Below are 19348 nucleotides of genomic sequence, written 5' to 3' on the forward strand. Positions count from 1 at the left end.
ATAACAGTGCTTAAAGACTTTTTCACAACTTGGGGTTAGCGGGAGAAGTGCTGTCTGAGCCTGGGTTAGTAACTGAGGTTCCTTTGGGTTCTCCAGTTTCCCTCCACCTCCCAAAAACATGCCAGTAGGTGGACTGACTATGTTAAATTGCCCCTAGGTGTGTGTGTGTGCGTGTGTCTCGCAGTGTTCTCTGGATAGGCTCTGTTCTGTTCCACCACGACCAGACACACACACACACACACACACGTGCGCACAGCTTTCCGTTTGTTTGTTTGTTATTTTTGACGCTTTATAATCAATGTATCAGTTTGAAAAACCGTCTCCTCCATTTTATATCGGCAACAATGGCAATAAAAAGAGAAAAACTTGGAGAACCCTTTCTTGGGGACTCAAATGAGTATTTATTTATTTATTTATGTATTTATTTAAACCACATTTGGTTTCGTTTACATTTATGTTGATAGTGAAGTCTGTGCGTTTAAAAATAATTACCCGCGAGCCCATTAGCGAGTGCTTGACAAACCGGAAGAGGCGGAGCATTCTCTGACACAACACGGAAGCGAATATGATGGCAAGTTTCTGACCGTTGGGAAAGCCTTAGAGGCTCCATAAGGGCAATGTCTATGCGGCAAACATGTTAATAACGCTATGTTATGTCTACCTCTGGGTGCGCTTTCAGAAATGCTACACGGGGGTCATTCGGAGTGTTTTGTTTAGACTGCACGCAAACCGGAGCAGCTTCGCCTTCTGCGCGCAGACATTCAGCAGCCTGCAGAGTCCCACCTCAGCCGAGGACACAGTCTTCCTTCAGCTGGGCAACAAGGTTATTTACATCACCGAGCCTCAAGTGAGTCTCATGCACCTTTACAGTGGTCTAATGTGAGCGAATGCACTGCATGGTAGTGAGAACTGACCTGGTTAACACAACAGACTCTTACAGATATTATGTGTCATGTCATCATGTACAGTGTTGTAATAAGTGGTGTGTATAACTGCATGTTTTTTTTTGTTTGTTTGTTTTGTTCTACACAGGCATGTGATGACCTGAGCAAGTGGACTTTGTTGCTCAGCTCTTCTTTGGTTACTGCTCCAAAACTAGAGAACATCGCTTTTATTATAGAAGCTACAACAAAACAGACAGCTGTACACTCTCGTCCATCATCAAACAAGAAAGTATGTGATATTGGTAGTTTTTAAATGCTGACACTACTACATACACTGAATCCTCACACAGACCTGGTATTAGCATCCTAGGGACATCTGATCACAGTTGGAGGAGTCTAGGTATAGGTGTGTTCTTCTGATCTAATCACTTAGACCACCTTCAGAAGTCATATTAGACCATATGACTGCATTACATGCACCTTGCCTACATAGAAGGATGATCTGTCCAACTATGTCGTGTGTCTACTCACAATCTTATAAGAAGTGATTACTGGACACATGTTTGACATGGATAAAACGCCAGGAGTTCATGGCTTTCCATCTATAATCAGATCATATCAGAACAGATGTTAATACCAGGTATGAATGGACTTGAGTTGCCAGTTTATTAGGCACACACCTGACAATTACATAAATTGTACATATGTCACATAACGTTTTTTTTTTTTGCGATCAGTGGACAAAAACAGTGTCGATCATAGGAGTCAAGGTACATTTGTAAGAATTGTGCAAGCAAACAGACGGACCACAATCTTATAAATCACATCAGGTTCGACACTGGTGCGCAGACGTTAATCCAAGTATGCGCCACTTATTGAAGGCTGTGTTGGGATCCAGTGAAGAGCAAGAAAACTCTTTTAGACAAATGCAGCTTCCTTGCTTCGTTGTGAATGCACTATTCTGATGCCACTGTACCATTGTCTCACTGAATGCATTGTTATTTTTTGTTTTTTAATTTGAAGCATCCAGTGACAGTTAGTGCCTTGCTTTTCCTTTTCTATATATAATTTTATTTACACACACATACAGTATATACTATATGTACACCGATCAGCCATAACATTAAAACCACCTGCCTAGCATTGTGTAGATCCCCCTTGTGCTGCCGAAACAGCTCTAACCCTTTGAGGCATGGACTCCACAAGACCTCTGAAGGTGTGCTGTGGCATCTGGCACCGAGACATTAGCAGCAGATCATTTAAGTCCTGTAAGTTTGCGCATTGTAGGGGCTTTCAGCGGTGGACAGGGATCAGCTTGGGCATTCTGATCGGTCTGTGGCTACTCAGCCCCTTACGCAGCAATCTGTGATGCACTGTGTGTTCTGACACCTTTCTATCAAAGCCAGCATTAACATTTTCAGCAATTTGTGCTACAATAGCTCCTCTATGGGATCGGACCAGACGGGCTAGGCTTTGCTTCCCACATGAATCAGTGAGCCTTGGGCGCCCATGACCCTGTTGCCGTTTCCCCGGTTGTCCTTCCTTGGACCTCTTTTGGTAGATACTAACCACTGCATACCGGGAACACGCCACAAGACCTGCCGTTTTGGAGATGCTCTGACCCAGTTGTCTAGCCATCACAATCTGGCCCTTGTCAAAGTCACTCAGATCCTTATGCTTGCCTATTTTTCCTGCATCCAATACATCAACTTCGAGAACTGACTGTGCACTTGCTGGTTATTATATCCCACTCCCTTGGCAGGTGCCATTGTAACAGGATAATCGATGTTATTCACTTCACCTGTCAGTGGTTTTAATATTATGGCTGATGGGTGTGTGTGTGTTTACTGATCTTTGTATGAGCATCAACGTGTTGTATTGTCATGCCTAAAGTTATGATGTAAGGACCTCAGCTTTTTCAGAGGTGGTGAAATGTTAAAGTCACTTACATATTTTGAAGACCATAGATTTTTTTCTATATTGATTAATGTACCTGTACCTGTAATGCACCTATACAATCTAGATTTGCACCTGACTAATTGTGTTGTACGCAGGCACTGAATTGGTCAGACTATTGCCTTCCTCTGGCCTGCAGACCAGGGCAGCCATACCGGGCAGTGGCTGAGGCGAGCCTGGACAACTTCAGCACTCTTGGAGTGGCTTTCCTGGAAGACCGACTGCAAATGGGAAATGGCCTCATTCCTGAAAAAATAGTTTGTTAGTTGAAAAATGTGTCTCTTTGATCAAATAATTTTATAGCATATAAAACTGCTATTTAGAGATCCTGAAAGGGTTCTGAATAGCGTTTGGTTCATTTGATTATTGTCTCATTTGATTATTGTCTCACTGCACTTACTTTGAGGTTATTGTCTTGTTTTCTTGATAATAATTCTGTTCTGTTTTATTGTGTCATGTGTAGCGGTGTTGCTAAGGGAATCTGCGCTGAAGGAACTCTTTGAGAAGCAGCAATCAGGCTTGGAGAAAAAGCCTGACCCGGTTCTAAGCAGCTTTCCAAAGGACACTGTTTTGTCTTCGGCTTCTCCGTGTGAGCAGTGGGCCGAAGATATTCCGCAAGACCTCGGGAAGAACACATGTGGACCATTGAGTGACCAGAAGGTGGAACCAGAGCACAAAACTGACCATCATCACATGGATGGCCACCACCTGCACCTCTCCAGCTGCCAAGAGTGCCTGGAGCTGGAGAACAGCACCATCCAATCAGTGAAATATGCCTCAGTCGAGAACATCCCAGACCTGCCTGATGATTACACAGACACTGATGTAGAGGAGGAAGCCGATGAGAGTTTCTCGGCCTGGAGAAGGTTTGACAATACAAACAGCAAACCGCCCAATGTGCTTGTGTACACAGGCGGCTGTGAGGAGCACTACAGACACGTGCACTCACTTCTGGCTGAATGCATTGACACTGATCGCTATGCTATCTACCCCCTGCGGCCACAGCAGGCACTTGAAGAGCCGTGGCTAGAAAACACACTGCTCCTGGTGCTGGCCACAGAAGAAACACTCACGCCTGGGCTGCAGCTGCGCTTTCTGACATACCTAGGCCAGGGTGGTAAAGTCCTGGGTCTGTCCTGTTCGTTGTGCCCAGCCGGGCTCAGGCTACATTCCCGGGAGGAGCAACGAGGCCAAATCTGCAGCCTGAACTTCACTAAATCTGATAGCACAGAGGTACATCTAAGCGTGTTAACCAGTGGGAATGTTTATATACGTGAACCGCATGATGCTAGCAGCGGAGAGGTGGAGTTGTGGGGAGAGCTGAGTGCCAAGGGCGAAGAGGAGAAAGACATGGTTATTGTCAGAGTCACTCACGGCGAGGATGGTGGAGAAGCTGTATTGTGTCAGGTAGCGAAAAACACTTCTAGTGGAAAAGGATGGAATTGGGATCTTTTAGCTGCTAGTAACTATCTTTTTTTTTCTTTGCTTTCTTGCTCTTTGTCTCTTCTTACTCTAGGTGCATTTGGAGTCCGCTCCAGACTCTGAACAGGTGCAGGTCAGTGCAGGCTTCTCAGAGCTGAAGATGAGTAATGCAAAACGCTATGAGGTCCTGACAGAAATCCTCACCTCTCTAGGCCTTAGCTGTGAACTGAACCAGGTGCCTCAACCAAGCCCCATTTACCTGCTTTCCACTCAGTCGGTAAGCTTCACCCTAAACACAAAAAAACAATATAAAGACAAAAACAATGTAAAACAAAAATATCAAGGCCACAAGGAATGTAGTTCACCAGCTGCTCTTAAACACATGGGTAAGGTAGAGGTTAGAGCTAAAACCTGACTGTTAACAGCTCATAGATCCCACAGTATGTTGCCCAACTTCACTATCATCACGAACACTCTATCGAGATTTACACCAGTTCATACAAAAATATGCTGAAGTGCAGTAAGCTATCCCCCGTGTGGTCATTCTTTGGTAGATAGGCTTTAGCTGTTGGCCTAGCAGTGGCTTGAAGTCACTTAGAATAAGTGACCATATGCATTGTTTCAGGATTTCAGTTATCCATAACTGTATACTCCATTGCATTTCTTTTTATTCAGTTAAAGTAATTCACTTTACACACATTAAAAACAGTCCTTTGACACCTTGATCAGCTAGTGGGACACACACTATTAAAAACTTGTTCAACTTGGCCCCCTAGTGGTTGGGACACTGGCACCCTAAAAGGTCATGAAGAATATTGTAAAATATTACTGCAGTTGTATAAATGCAAGCTTGATATTAAATTTTTTTTTATTATTATTATAGTCCGTCTTTTAATTGTATTTATTATTGCAATATATATAATAGAATATATAACTATATATATTTTTTATTATTCTTATTTTTCTCTTTTATTTTATTCTGTAAAAGCCTTTTTTTTAAAAAAAAAACTATTACTATTAAGTAACTTGCTTAATTAAGTAATTTAAGAAAAATTATCACTATTATTATTATTTTTATTATTATTATTATTAAAAAAGGTTCACCCTGTTTGTACAATAACCTTTGATTTCCCCTTACTGTTTTCACAAAACATACGGATGAAATCTTTGAAAGCTTTGAAAGTCTTCCTCCAGAGAAATACTCCATTTCATATAGTATACCAAAGGGGAAAAAAGTAGTGCTTGATGATTTTTATGCTTAATACATGTTTTCAAACTTATTGAATGTTTGAAAGTTTCAGACTTGTCAAATCTTGATGATGATCCTTTTATTTAGAGTAAAAAGGTTTTTTCAGGATAATTATCATTTGGATTGTGTCAGAAAGATAGAAACAGCTTAGAAAAAACTTTTGGTGTGTTAGAGATTAAAAAGAGAGAGAAAATGCATCAGTTAAAAATGCATTAATGTGTTACTGATTGGTTCAGCCAGCATGCTTGATGCAGCAGCGGCACATAAGGAAACAAATGAGTCTAATCAGGAGCTCTGCAATCCTCCTCCTGCTTTCCCCCACTGATGTTTTTTCCTCTGTCCTTGTTGTAACACATCTGACTAAACCATGAGTCCTAGATTATTTTGGTTAACATGCTTTGGCTAAGTATGTGCATTATCGTAGTGTTGGTGCATCGCAGCTTCAAGAATTCAGGGTTCATTCCTGATCTTGCGCTACTGTCATTTTTGGCTGAGTTTTGCACAGTTCCCTCTTTCTTCATGCTCTTCCTCTGTGTTCCCACCTGCCAAAAACATAGCCTGATACTCAAAATACTTGACATTTGCCATTAGGAATGAGTGTGTGTGTGTGTGTGTGTGTGTGTGTGTGTGTGTGTGTGTGTGAGATGCCTTGTGATGGACTGGCTTCCTATTCAGAGTTTATTTCAGCCCTGCCCCCCTGCTTAAGGAAGATGAATGAATGAATGAATGAAGTACATTATAATTACATGGTGATTAATCAAGCATGGAGGATCAGGGAAAAGTTAAAAGCATACAGTCTACATGGACTCAGGAGCAGGACTGAAAAGAAGTGGACTATGTAGGTAGAAGTGTTAGGACAGTTCAGCCATTATTTCTTTACACCTTGCAATTAATTTACTTGTGTTTTAATTGTGGCCATGTGCAGCTAATTGTGCACAGAATAGACGCATGGAATGGTGGATTGGCCTAAACATTTTACCCTCATCCATGAGTGGAAAAGTAGCAACATGGCGTCACTGCTGACCAGATATTATTTAGGTCGTGGGCTATTCTCAGCACAGCAGTGACACTGAAATGGCAAAGTAGTGGGTGTTGTGCACAACAGCATTGCTGCATCACTGCTAGGTTGACAGCTTTCCACAAATCAGAAATATCCAGCTACCAGCATTCCTTTTGTCCCAGCACTGTTCCAGAACGGGCACTGGAGCTACAGCTTTGGCAAGAACTGAAAACCGACTTAACTGGGATTATGTATCATGAATCTACACAAATTAAACTAGCCCATAAAGCTGAATGGAGGGAAGAATCAATAGCTTGCAAAATTATTTACAAATTAAAAGCAGAAAGGTTGTAATTGCATTAGTATTCAGCCCTGTTGCTTTGAAACCCTTAAGTTAGTTCTGGTATAACCATTTGCTCTCAGAAATCACAAAATTACTTGAAAAGTTGTAACATATACTTATTTAACACACTATAGAAAAGAAAACTTGAATAAAAATATTACAAATTTTATTAGGAAATATGAAATGAACACCCCAAATCAAGTAGACAGATCTACAAAAATAAACATAAGAAATTTGCCTAAATAAATGAATAAAAGTTTGATCATGGCATGTTGTAAGCCATACTGGTTGTTTGCACTCACTTTCACTGCAATCACTGAGCTTAGCCTTAATGGTTTTCCACAGAGGGAAAACTCCATTAGTAACCTAGACATTACTTTGTTTTCTTATGAAAATCTTTTAAGAGAAGTCGTAAGTGTAAGTAGTTTCTCTGAAACTGCTACTTCATTTCTGAATTATTGAAGGGTGCCAGTAATTCTGGAGAATGAAGAGCCTGTATTATTTTTGTGAATGCCACAAGGCCATGCAGGATTTGAACTTAAACAGGGGTCTACTGCTTCATCATGAATGTCCTTAGGCCTCTCTTTTGCTTTTCTTATCCACTCATGTCAAAATTATTTTAATTTAGGGACTGAAAGATGGTTCCTGGTGTTTGACGGGAATTTACATGCATAAAGAGCAGAAATGTTTCCACATGTGGAACCTGTCTCTTCTTTCTCACTGAAACTCCAAGATAAGTTAACAAAATTGTATTACAGTGTTGTCATTACCAGTTTTATACTATACATGATAGTTTGGTCATTACAACAATCTTTAAATGTTCTATAGCTAATTTATTGGCAAATTGATTCAGACTGAATAGATTGCTTAAAACTACTAAATACATTTCTGTGTTAAATTGTAATCAGTTGAAGGGCATTTGGTCAATGGTTCATAAATCTGAAATCTGCTGTTCATTAATCTGCTCTGTTTCCAGTCTGCTATTATTCAGACAGATACTTTATTAGAATTTCATTTTTGAATGTAGAGGCCATAATTTTTTTTTTTCCTTCAAATTCCACTTTGTCTAAATCCGTCCACAAAGTCTAATTTACTGATCTACAAAGCAGATATACAGCCAGACTGACGGCTTCATAAGCACATTCAATGTCCGGCTGCTGCTAGTTGGTAAGATTATTAAAATCAATTATTTATTATTAAATGAAATTTTTTCTTAAATTACTGAAAGCTATGCAGTCAATAGTGAACTGACTGTGACTGTATGACCATAGATGGTTCTAGCACAAGTCTTAAAACTCTTGGAAAGTGTATAAAAGTGTAAAAGGCACTCAGTTCCAGATGTGAAAAAGTTTGGAAGTTCAGGATTTATTTATTTATTTATTTTAATTCTTGTTTTTCTGTTGTAAGTAAACAAGATTACTTAGATTAGATTACAAGATTGCTAAGGTTCACATTTCATGTTTTCTATTTTCAAGATTTAGCTAGATTTTTAAAATTGCAAGAATATCCAGCACAGAGAGGTTGGAAAGTTTAAAATTCAGTCTGGAACTAGATTTGAAAATGCAAAAGAGCAAGAACCCCTGACGGTGTAATTTGAGATGCATGGAATTGGCCACTATGTGGCAGCATGGGTTCAAGAAACTTCTCCTTGGATACTGAGCTCTTTCACAGCACTTCTCTCCCAAAAGCAGAAGACATAAAGGTTATCGCATGATGATCTTTTTTTTTTTAAATTCAAAATAAAACCAGGCTTCTCTCATTTGAAATGAGTTGCTGTTTACAATTGTGATATTGCCTCTTAAATCTGTCAGAAAATGAGATTTTAAAAAGAGGAAGAAACTTTGGCTGATTTTTGTGCCAATAGAAAAGTGACTCCAGCCAGAGATATTAATCAGGACGTCAGTTCCACTGCGTTTGAACAGTTGAAGGCCTGAACTATTTTTAGTTCCACTCCTATGTCCTGGCTCGGCTCCTGGGCAAGAATAGTAACCACATTCCACCCAGGTACCTGAGTATGGCACAGTTTGTAGGGCAGTGAAGATAGCATCAATGTGGAGGGATTATGGGTCATTTCCAGAGCAAGAACTATTAGTCATGTCATTTTTATAAAAATAGAGCTAAGCAGTCTGATTTTTTTTTTCATCTGTAGGGCCAAATTCCATCTTTCTATAATTGCTTTAAAATTATGTAATTTTAATAATTAACGACGCTTTCCAGGCTTCAAAGGCCTTCTCAAGACCAAGTCATTATTTAGTATTTTTACACATTTTATTTGGAAGTCTTATTCTGCTGAGAGCTGCTTCAGTTTACTGAACCTTGGACACTCTGTAGCCTTGCCTGAACCTTGGACATAAGAGCTATGTTCGGTTTTCCTGCGGTCTGCTTGGAGATCATTTACAATGTGATGTTTGAGTGATTCCTGACAAGTTAGTCATTTATTCATCCACTTGGCCTCTGCTGGCCTCTCAGAATAGAATTTCTGAGAACGTAACAAATTCTTATTTTAGTATTTTGATGGGGTTTGTTTGGGTTCGAGTGTGACATTTGACCCCTGTCCCAACCACTCTGTTACAACAAGCAGGCTTCTGATGAAAAGGCGATTGCTTCCAGACGGGAGCTGTTGCTCATTGGAGGAGGAATAGAGCGCACTCTGTGCACCTTGCTCTGGTGTGAAGACTGAGAGAGAAGACTGTTGGGGGGCTTCGCCTCTCACAGCTCACACTGGGGGACACCAGTAACAAGCATGCACACAAGTGCAGACAGTGCAGAACTTGCTTTGCCATCTCTCCTCACTCAGATTCTGTCATTACCCATTGTTTCTCCCTACACATACGTATGTCTTGTTTTACTTTCTCTTCTCTTCACGCTCTCATTTATCTACATAGTCTTAATGCTGCAGTATTCTTAAAATAAGGCCTTAACAGGACCACCCAAACTACATATCGCTACTTGAGTAGTGTACATAATTAAAATGCTACCCGGTTCAGCTCTTTATTCTCTGTGTATTAGTGGTCCATTTTGACTCAGAGGTTTGTGCGTGTGTTTTTGTGGGGGAGGGGATTAGCCACATTCAGGGCCCCCTTGTTGTTCCGATGTGTCAGTGTCAATGCAGAGCCACATTCAGTGCAGTGCTGGAACCCCTTTAGCGTCTGTGTTAACAGGCCCACAGGGGCCCCGTTATCCCCACCTCCTTACAGTCAACACAATCAAGACGTGCCGATAAGCCATTCTAATTGATTAAACATCAATGCATTCACTCATTTCTAAACCCACTAATTATAGCATTATCTCTTCTCAGGCTCTAGCACCAGATGTCCACTAGCTGGCCTTTGTTTTGAGGAAATGCCTTGGAAGAAAGTCTAGTCCAACCATTCAGGTTGTCTGAATGCATGTTTTTATTCTGGAGCTCATAATATGATTTTTGTTGAGATGTTTAGTTCTGTTGTGTCTTAAGTTAGTCTATAATATGGTTAGGCTCTCTGGAGGAGTTAACGGTGGCAGGTACACCCTCATAAGATTATACATAGATCCTCTGATAGAGCTACCACTGCGTGATGTTAGCTGCTGTTTGGATTATTTCAGGTGAATATAATTCCTTAACCAAAAGCTTCATGGCTGCTTTAACAGAATGGCAACAGAAAAAATGATCACACAACATACATGAAAAGGTAAAATTTTATCCTATGATGAAACATCTCTTTCCTAATGGGAGTGGTCTGGATGATTTTGGCCTGACGTGTTAGATAGAATTCGCTACCACCATCATCAAAACATCTTCATGTTCATTTCATCTCTCCACACTGTGAGAGTGTGTGTGTATGTGTGTTTGTGTATGTGTGTCAGCCATAACATTACAACCACCGACAGGTGAAGTGAATGACATTGGTTATCTCGTTACAATGGCACCTGTCAAGGGGTGGGATATATTAGGCAGAAAGTGAACAGTCAGTTCTCGAAGTTGATGTGTTGGAAGCAGGAAAAATGGGTTGAGCGACTTTGACAAGGGCCAGATTGTGATGGCTAGACAACTAGGTCAGAGCATCTCCAAAATGGCAGGTCTTGTGGGGTGTTCCCAGTATGCAGTGGTTAGTACCTACCAAAAGTGGTCCATGGCTCCCAAGGAGTCATGGGCACCCAAGGCTCACTGGTGCGCGTGGTGAGCGAAGGCTATCCCGTCTGGGCCGATCCCACAGAAGAGCTGCTTTAGCACAAATTGCTGAAAATGTTAATGCTGGCTATGATAGAAGCACCTACCTAAACACTGATGTAGATCAAGTATGCCCCTTCATGGCAACGGTATTCCCTAATGGCAGTGGCCTCTTTCAGCAGGATAATGTGCCCAGCCACACTGCAAAAATTGTCCAGGTATGGTTTGAGGAACATAACAAAAAGTTCAAGGTGTTGACCCAGATCTCAACAAGATCGAGCATCTATGGGATGTGCTGGACAAACAAGTCTGCTCCATGGAGGCCCCACCTCGCAACTTACAGGACTTAAAGGATCTGCTGCTAACTTCTTGGTGCCAGATACCACAGCACTCCGTCAGAGGTCTTATGGAGTCCATGCCTCGACGGGTCAGAACTGTTGTGTCAGTACAAGGGGGACGTACACAATATTAGGCAGGTGGTTTTAATGTTATGGCTGATCTGTGTGTGTGTGTGTGTGAAATTTTATACACACACACACACACACACTCAACTTTTAATAGGAACACCTGTACATCTGCTTATCCACTCAGCCAATCATGTTGATTATGCAGATACAGGTCAAGAGATTGAGATAATATTCACATCAAACATCAAAATAGGGGGAAAAAAAAGAAATCCATGTGACCATGGCATGGGTGTTGGTGCAGGCAGACTAGTTTGACTAAAATGCTGATCTCCTGGGATTTGCACGCACAACAGTCTACATAGTAGACTGTGTGAAAACATAGAATGATGCGAAAACAAAAAGCATTCAGCGAGCAGTTCTGCAGATGGAAATGTCTTCTTGATGAGAGGTCAGAGGAGAACGGCCAGACTGATTCGAGCTGACAGGAAGTCTATAGTAACTCAAATAACCACTCTTTACAGCTGTGGTGAACAGAAAAGCGTCTCATTTCAAACCATGAGGCGGATGGGCCTCAACACTTCTGTCAGCTAAGAACAGGAATCTAAAGCTACAGTGATCACAGGCTCACTGGAACTACAGTTGATGATTGTAAAAAAAAAAACAGGTAATGTTTTTCCTTCAACTGTGCAGTTTTGGTGACTCTGTCAATTCTTACACAAAGTACAAATCTATATTAATATGCTTCAACATGCTTAACAAAATATGTCACCGTTTCCATGTCCACAATAGAGAGACCTTGACCACAGTTAATCACATGCTTACAAAAGGGTTTGAATGAAGCCCCTTTCTTGACTAAGAGCACATTCCTTCTGGATGAGCAAGTGTTTATCTTATGCATTCTTCAAAAATATGAGAGAATCTGTCTTGGGAAAATCCACAGAAGTAGCTGAAGTGTGTGGCCTTACTGATTAATTGAGTTTGATCAGGGAGTAGCAAGCAAACTAGACTGCTCAGGGGAACCTTGTAATGAAGCCAATGTGCTCACTAATTGGTTATCCATGTGTTTGGATCATTTAATTAAAGAACCCCTGATTATTTGGCCGTATGTTTAGCAGGTCAGATGGAGTAATGTTGATCACTTTGGTTCTGAAGCAACATCCAGTAAAATGCACAAAGCAGTTCAATGCAATTATCTATCACAACTAAAGGTCTTTTACTAGTGAGCTATTTGATTAAATAGCAGTTAATTAAACAATTTAGCACTCCTACAGTATTCGTTTACCAGTGTTAAACGAGCTTCACTCAGGAGTTTTGAGTGAGCACTACCAGTGGCTTTGGAACTCAACACTCTTCAGTAGGAATGTTGATAAAGTCCTCAATTTATAAATTTTGTAATAGTAACTCAAAGAATTAAATGTTTGATGTGAACTAACAGGATTTTTCACATGTGTTTCTTGTGTAGAAGCTGAAGAATGCATTTGTGCGCTGGCTGAGAGAGCATGTGGATGGTAAGGACACTGTACGCTCTCAGAAGACCAGCCTAAGGGTGATATGGGGCCAAGAGGTGCTGAGCGAGTTAGGCGACGGAGAGCTAGCACTGCACACTGAGGCCCCAGAATTTCTCTCTGAGCATTTCAGCATGGAGGCATACAGGCAGCACCTGCACAGCCAGCGGCTGGGACACACACTGCTCTACGCAGATGTCACTCCTTCCACCATGGACCTGCTAGAGGGGTATGTACGCCATCCAGCAAATGATTTTAATTGTGTCAGTGGAAATTGTTGCTCAGTGGCTCATCCCTGTGCATATGTGGGTTTCCCCTGGGTTCTCCGGTTTCCTCCAACCTCCCAAAAACGTGTTGGTTGGTGGATTGGCTGCTTTTAATTGCCCCTTGGTGTGAATGAGTGTGTGAATGGTTGTGTACCTGGTGCCCTGCGGTGGACTCCTGTCTCAGCCAGGGTGTATTTCCGCCTCACACCCAGTGTTCCCGGGATAAGCTCCAGATCAACTGCCGCCTTTAGTAGAAGTAAATTGCTACTGCAGATGAATAAACAAGGATTCCTATCGTATTCCTACAGTACCTTACTGTGATCATTTTGTAGATTTTTGTTATTGGGCTTTATTTTTTTTTAATTGGTATTTTTTTTCTGCTTACAGGAACTCGCTATACTATATAAGACCAAAATAACATAAAGGGAAATTATTATGATTATCTGGTTATTCACATAACAATTTTGCACCACCAGTTTATATTCTGTACACCCAATATTTTAGCAATTTTTTTTAAATGACATTAAATGTGAAGTGAATAGAGAAGTGTTAGAAATGGCTTTATTTTATTGAAAGAATCTAGACCTAGGCTAAAATATTTATCACTCTTATTAAGCACTTGTCCCATTAGGATCTAAGAGTGAGCAGTTAAGAAGTTCTACGACTGTATGTCTTTTATTTTTAGTTACTTATGCCATTTACTGGATGTAGAGTAGGTCAAAACCAATAATTAAGTCGTTCAGTGGAAAACTCAGACCGTGGTCCAGCTCTGTGGTTACACTGTTTTACTTTGACAGTTTTACTTTGACTATGACATGGAAAACTCTTATTACTAAAAAGATTTTGAAACACATCACCTATCCCATGACACATACCTAGACTTAATAGTCCACATTACATTGCCATACCTAAACTCCTGGTGTTAGAACCTCCGATGCTGGCATTGCCAGTGGTGTCTGCTGTGGCACTGATGAGGCTGTTGGGGGAGGCGTCCATCTTCCCACATTTAGTGGTAGGGGGGCGTCAATTGAAGATTTGAGCTGGAACTGATTTAATGCATGAGTGAGCTCACTGCAGTAGGGCTGGCTGCGCCTAATGGAGCTCTTTGTCTGCGGCTCCCCTTAACACGGCAAACTCGCCAGTCAACAGGCTGGATCACAGGCGCAGGTGGGAGCCATTAGAGCTGTCATAAAGTTTGAAAAATGGATTCTGGAGCGCAGCTGAAGTGATTGGAAGTGACAGTGTTGTCATTAGGGTTGTAGGCTAACGAAAAAAAGCAAGGTGGAGGAGGAAAAAAGAAACATGGCTACAGTTTGATTTCCCTCTTGCTTGATTATGAGAGTAATTTCCAGATGTCCTCTGTTACAGTCTGATTAAATAGTATTATTTTTCTCTTAACAGTCTTCTCTAGATCACATCCTCTAAGTGCCTTAGCATGCTCTGTATTCTTTGTCTTTTATAAAGAAAAAGAGCAGTTCTATGCACGTTCATAAGCCAGTTACCACTTACATAAATGTGTTGAGGGTTGACACTTTCTCTTCCTTCATCTTCTTTGTTCTTTTTGCTTCAGCTTTGTAAAAATATTATTGCAAATTATAGGTTATTTAAAGTCTGTTTTTTGTTTTTTGTTTTTTGTTGTTGTTCAGCACCCAACCTGTTGTAAAATTGGTTTGCTTAAAAGCACTTGCAGGTCTGTTCACTTCCAGTGTAGCTCCAAAAATGATCAATTATCAAAACTGAGTCTAGCTTTAGAAAAATCAATTTGCCTATTATTTGGCTGGAAGAGTGTGGGGGGCATATGGTGATGGTATCAACAGGTTGTCAGAAAGTTGTTTTTACAATACGTATATATCAGGTTTATGATTTTACATAATTTGGACTACTTGCTTTAATAATCCTATTTTATTTAATTTATTATGAAGGGTTTATTTAATTCCAATAGGATTAAACACTTCCAATTCAGGAAGATGGTGCAGAGTCAATGGCTGATGGTACAATATGGCGCACATCTTGTTGCAGGTCACACTTCTGCACAAATTACTTTCTTGTATTTACAGAAGATGGTAACGTTAGGATAATTTCCTTTTTTAAATGTATCACTGGCAGTTTTCTTAAATAGATAAAACCTTAACAAAGCAAAATATTAATTTTCCCAGCTGGATTCTAATAGTCCTCTCTCTCCCTCTCTCTCTTTCTTTCTTTCTTTCTTTCTTTCTTACTGTCGTTCTCTCACAGAGGATAAAGAGAGCTATAGCAGGAGTAATAAGGCAGTACTGGGTTTTGGTTGCGAGTATAATGCTGGGTGAGCTCTGTACTGTGGGAGAAGACGCTTATATTGACTGAAGACTGAACTGAAAAGGGGGGAAGCTGTGTGACTGTGGGGGTACGATGGTACGGGGTGTATGTGTGTGTATGCAAGGGCGAGAGAGAAAGAGAGAGATGGAGGGGGAGCAGTATGTTTGGCCAGAGTATTAGCGCTTTGTTTGACCAGAACAGCCTAATAATAGGTAGAAGGAGAGACAGGCCAGTGTTCTCACAAGGTCACAACTGGTCCAGAATCCCAATGCCCCCACGGACTATGGGGCAAGGGCATCTCCCAGCAGGCCTAGTGTGCACAACACTGCTGCATGCCTGCTCTTATTAACACTTATGTTAATGGATTCTTCTGATTTAGCACTAGCTGAGTTTCTGTTATTAATATAACCTATTTCACATTTGTTAGGAATATAGTTGATCCCTGATTAATTACGTAGTCAGGTACAGCAGGCTGATTTCACAATATAATATCGCAGCGATTACAAGTATGAGATGCATATTGTGTATCATGAAATTGTATTGTAATATGATATTTTTACAATATTGCCCATCCCAGCTGTCAGTGAATCATATAACCTTATGTGCTTGGGGGCCTGTACATCTGCTCATGGCAGTTAAGTGTGTGAGGTGTTTATTGGTTAAGCACAAGGGAGCAGTCACACATCATGCTTGTACACATATGCATTTGCACAGATTTAATGAGAATTTTCCAGCTGTTATAATTCAGATTCTTGTGCCTAAAGCTCTCCGCTACCCTGACTCTCTCCTGTCACGTAAGGAAAATGTTTTCAGTTCACCTGAAGCTACAGAGGTCACTCAGAAGGCCATTTTAAAGTATACGTTTCCTGAAGTATTATAATTACATGGAAGGACATAATGTTTTATTTCCCCTGCAACTGTTTTGTATTCCTGGCTTTTAACCTGTAGGTTACGCGAGCTACTCGTGCAATATTACTCCTTTGGCTGAATCTATTTTAGAAGTGAATGCATAAGTAGGTCAGTCAAACGCCTTTCTCTTGATGTCCGAGAGTAATTAACACACACATGCCCCCACACATGCACATTGCAGACTGAGGCACTGCTGTTGGCCCCCGTTGCTGCAATCAGCACTTGTTTTAACAGCGAATCCGAAATCCAAACGGACACTGTGCGGAATTAGACTCTGTTTCCTGTGAAAAACACTAACGCTGGGTAAGGGGTGGAGTGGGGGGTAGGGGGGAAGGAAAAGGTTCACAGTTACTAAAGCAGCAGGTTTGTACACAAAGCAAAAGTGGTCCAATTGACCTTGCAGACTCTACGACCAATTATATAAAATTGTAAGCAGATGCCATGAGCCCTTATTTCATATTCTTATTCCTCCATCAGTGCCAGATGGTCCAAGAGTTTACATCGCCACTGAGTAGAGTGAGGAGTAGAGTAGAGGGTTAGGCTGGGAAATGGAGGCACACACTGATAGGTCTGGCCTACTGACTACTAAGCATCATGCATCACCTAAAATTATACAAAACAATCCAACAGCTACTATATATGTGGCGCTAAAAACAATTAAACAATTAAACAATTATGATTCATAAAATCATTTTAGTCACAGCCAAATATGAAGGTTTTGCATTCTGCATACTAACCTTTCATGGCTTCAGGAGAGAGAGAGAGAGAGAGAGAGAGAGAGAGAGAGAGAGAGAAAGAGAGCTCACTTGATCCAGTAATGGTGAAAAATTCCGATTGATCAGCTCTGAGCCCCTGTTTGAAAATGATAATGTGTGCGGCTTTTCAGAAAAGAGGATTATTCCAATTAATCACATTTACAGATTAGAGCTCTTCTATTGATCATCACGTTTATGCCTGCCACTGATCAATACTAATACGCTTATTTTAAGTGAGGAAAATCCACTTTAAAAGCTGTGTACTGATACCAGTAATCAGCATGTTTTTTGTTTGATTTGCAATTCCAGATCTAGCTAGAAGTATGTGATTGATGTGAGCTAGTAACCCAGAAATGTTTCAGATAACTTTTTATAAATTGTTGTAGTTGGAGAGAGCATTAGGTGTTAGGAATTGTGATGAATAAATATGTGTATTCTGATCATTTACAATGGCCGTGATGTCTATACCAAGGATATGACTGCTTCTATCCTGTCAGATTGGAGGCTTGCTGTTGCTGACGACTTTATCTAGGCTTATTAATAAGGAGTGAAAGACTAAAAGCAGTTTTAGCAGAGCAAGAGTAAGGACCTGGCTAGCCAAATCCTGCTTTTGTTTGTGTGTGTGTCCCTCTCTCTGATCTCTCTGTGATGGTGGCCGTGTGTTCTCTGACCCTCACCCATACCCCCTCTCCAGTCACTGTGTAAGTGACCCTTTGGGCTCAGCAGCCTGTGATCTGCATTCTCCCACACATGATGTGCTCTCAGCAGTGAAAGCTATCCCTCCTCTGAGGAGTTCTCTCTCATTCAGTCCTTTTGTGTTTCTTTGTTGTTAGCGTGTTGTAATCAGGAGTTTTACAATGGCAGGACAGAAGAGGCATCCAGACAATTCTGCCTTTCAGGAGGCCTGGTTGCTGCTCATTCGCTGATAACCCTGTACTTACACACACACACACACACACACACACACAAACTGTCAAATATCCTCTTCTTCCCTTTCTTCTTCTCACCATGTGCAGCATATTATGGATCTAGGTGCATAACATCTTATGACTATGGTCTTAGCTACAGGTATCCTGTCCTCCAAAACTGGTGATAGACTCCTGTGGTCTACGATCTTCTCTTCTGCTGTTCTGAGTGCATTTTTTTCTTACATTCTAGTACCCTTTGTCGATAATGCTGAGGAAGTCTGTGGTGTCTGCTAGCATCAACTTAGTTTCCCTTGTTATCAACACTAGCCTTCATATCTTCATTCAATGCACTGTTCATGAGTTAGCCACTACTGCTCTGTGTTGTTGCTCAGAGCCGTTATTCACCTCTCATTCTACTGGCAGGGTTGGTTTCCCTGGGCTGGCACCATTCACATCCTCCAATGTCTAGCTGACCAGGGGCTTGAGCGTACGTGCCAAAAGTATGGTTGAGTGGGGCATACCCATGAGCCTGATAAGTTAGTTGGACTCTGCTGACATGCATAATGTTGCTGGAGTCAGGTTTCCTTTCATTCACCCGCCATTCTCCTCCCACTGTATCATGTGCTCCTTCTGTGTTTTTCCTGCTAAAAGTTTTCTCCACACTCCCTGCCATCTACTGACTAGCAGGCTGGTGGCTAATTGCTGGTAGTGTGGTAGAGTTGATTCTCTTGCCAGTCATAAATGCCTACATCTGACAATGACTGACAAGCTCAGTACAAAACCAGGATTCTACTCAATATACTTTCTTGTTCAGAAGAAGGGTTGCATCCAACTCTAAATATGATTGGGCTGAACTGGCCTAAAAGCCCTCCCCTTCCCTATACTAAAGTTGATAAATGTAATTCATACCACAGATTATCTGCATAATGCCTATTTAAAGGTTCCCACCACCCCAGAACACAGATGCTTTCTGAGATTTACTTTCCAAGACCAGGCAATCCAATCACCCTTCACCTTCTCTCTAGCGTCATGGTTCTTTTCAAGATGTATGCTGTCTGCTCTGATGGCCATAGACATCAGGATACTGCCATATTTGGGCAACTGGTTCCTGTGTGCTCCCACCAACAAGCAGGCCATTCAGGACATGTCTGCCTTTCTTGCTCACATTATGGTCTCATGGTGAACTCTGACAAGAACTCCCTAACAAACGGACCACACAATTCATTGGCCTATTACTCTGTGGGGCACACATTAATGGACACATTAGTTTGAAACATCCATGCCGCTGTGAGATAACAGCTC

The 19348-nt window shown here is 41.2% G+C and overlaps 1 protein-coding gene across 2 annotated transcripts in view; it reads left to right on the forward strand.

Annotated features, from left to right (window-relative positions):
* The first annotated feature begins 467 nt into the window (after positions 1-467).
* Positions 468-19348, forward strand: part of hlcs (holocarboxylase synthetase (biotin-(proprionyl-CoA-carboxylase (ATP-hydrolysing)) ligase)) — a 26968-nt gene continuing 8087 nt past the window's right edge. The window contains exons 1-7 of one of the 2 annotated variants that reach the window (XM_034312724.2): positions 468-571; positions 680-847; positions 1033-1173; positions 2939-3101; positions 3304-4247; positions 4357-4539; positions 12871-13142. In XM_034312724.2, coding sequence (XP_034168615.2) covers positions 566-571; positions 680-847; positions 1033-1173; positions 2939-3101; positions 3304-4247; positions 4357-4539; positions 12871-13142 — 1877 coding nt within the window. In that variant the 5' untranslated portion in view covers positions 468-565. Of the gene's footprint in view, positions 848-1032; positions 1174-2938; positions 3102-3303; positions 4248-4356; positions 4540-12870; positions 13143-19348 lie in introns of both variants that reach the window. The other variant, XM_026941954.3, reaches the window with a different exon arrangement.

Source organism: Pangasianodon hypophthalmus, chromosome 17 (genome assembly GCF_027358585.1).
Source record: "Pangasianodon hypophthalmus isolate fPanHyp1 chromosome 17, fPanHyp1.pri, whole genome shotgun sequence".
Classification (NCBI taxonomy): domain Eukaryota; kingdom Metazoa; phylum Chordata; class Actinopteri; order Siluriformes; family Pangasiidae; genus Pangasianodon; species Pangasianodon hypophthalmus.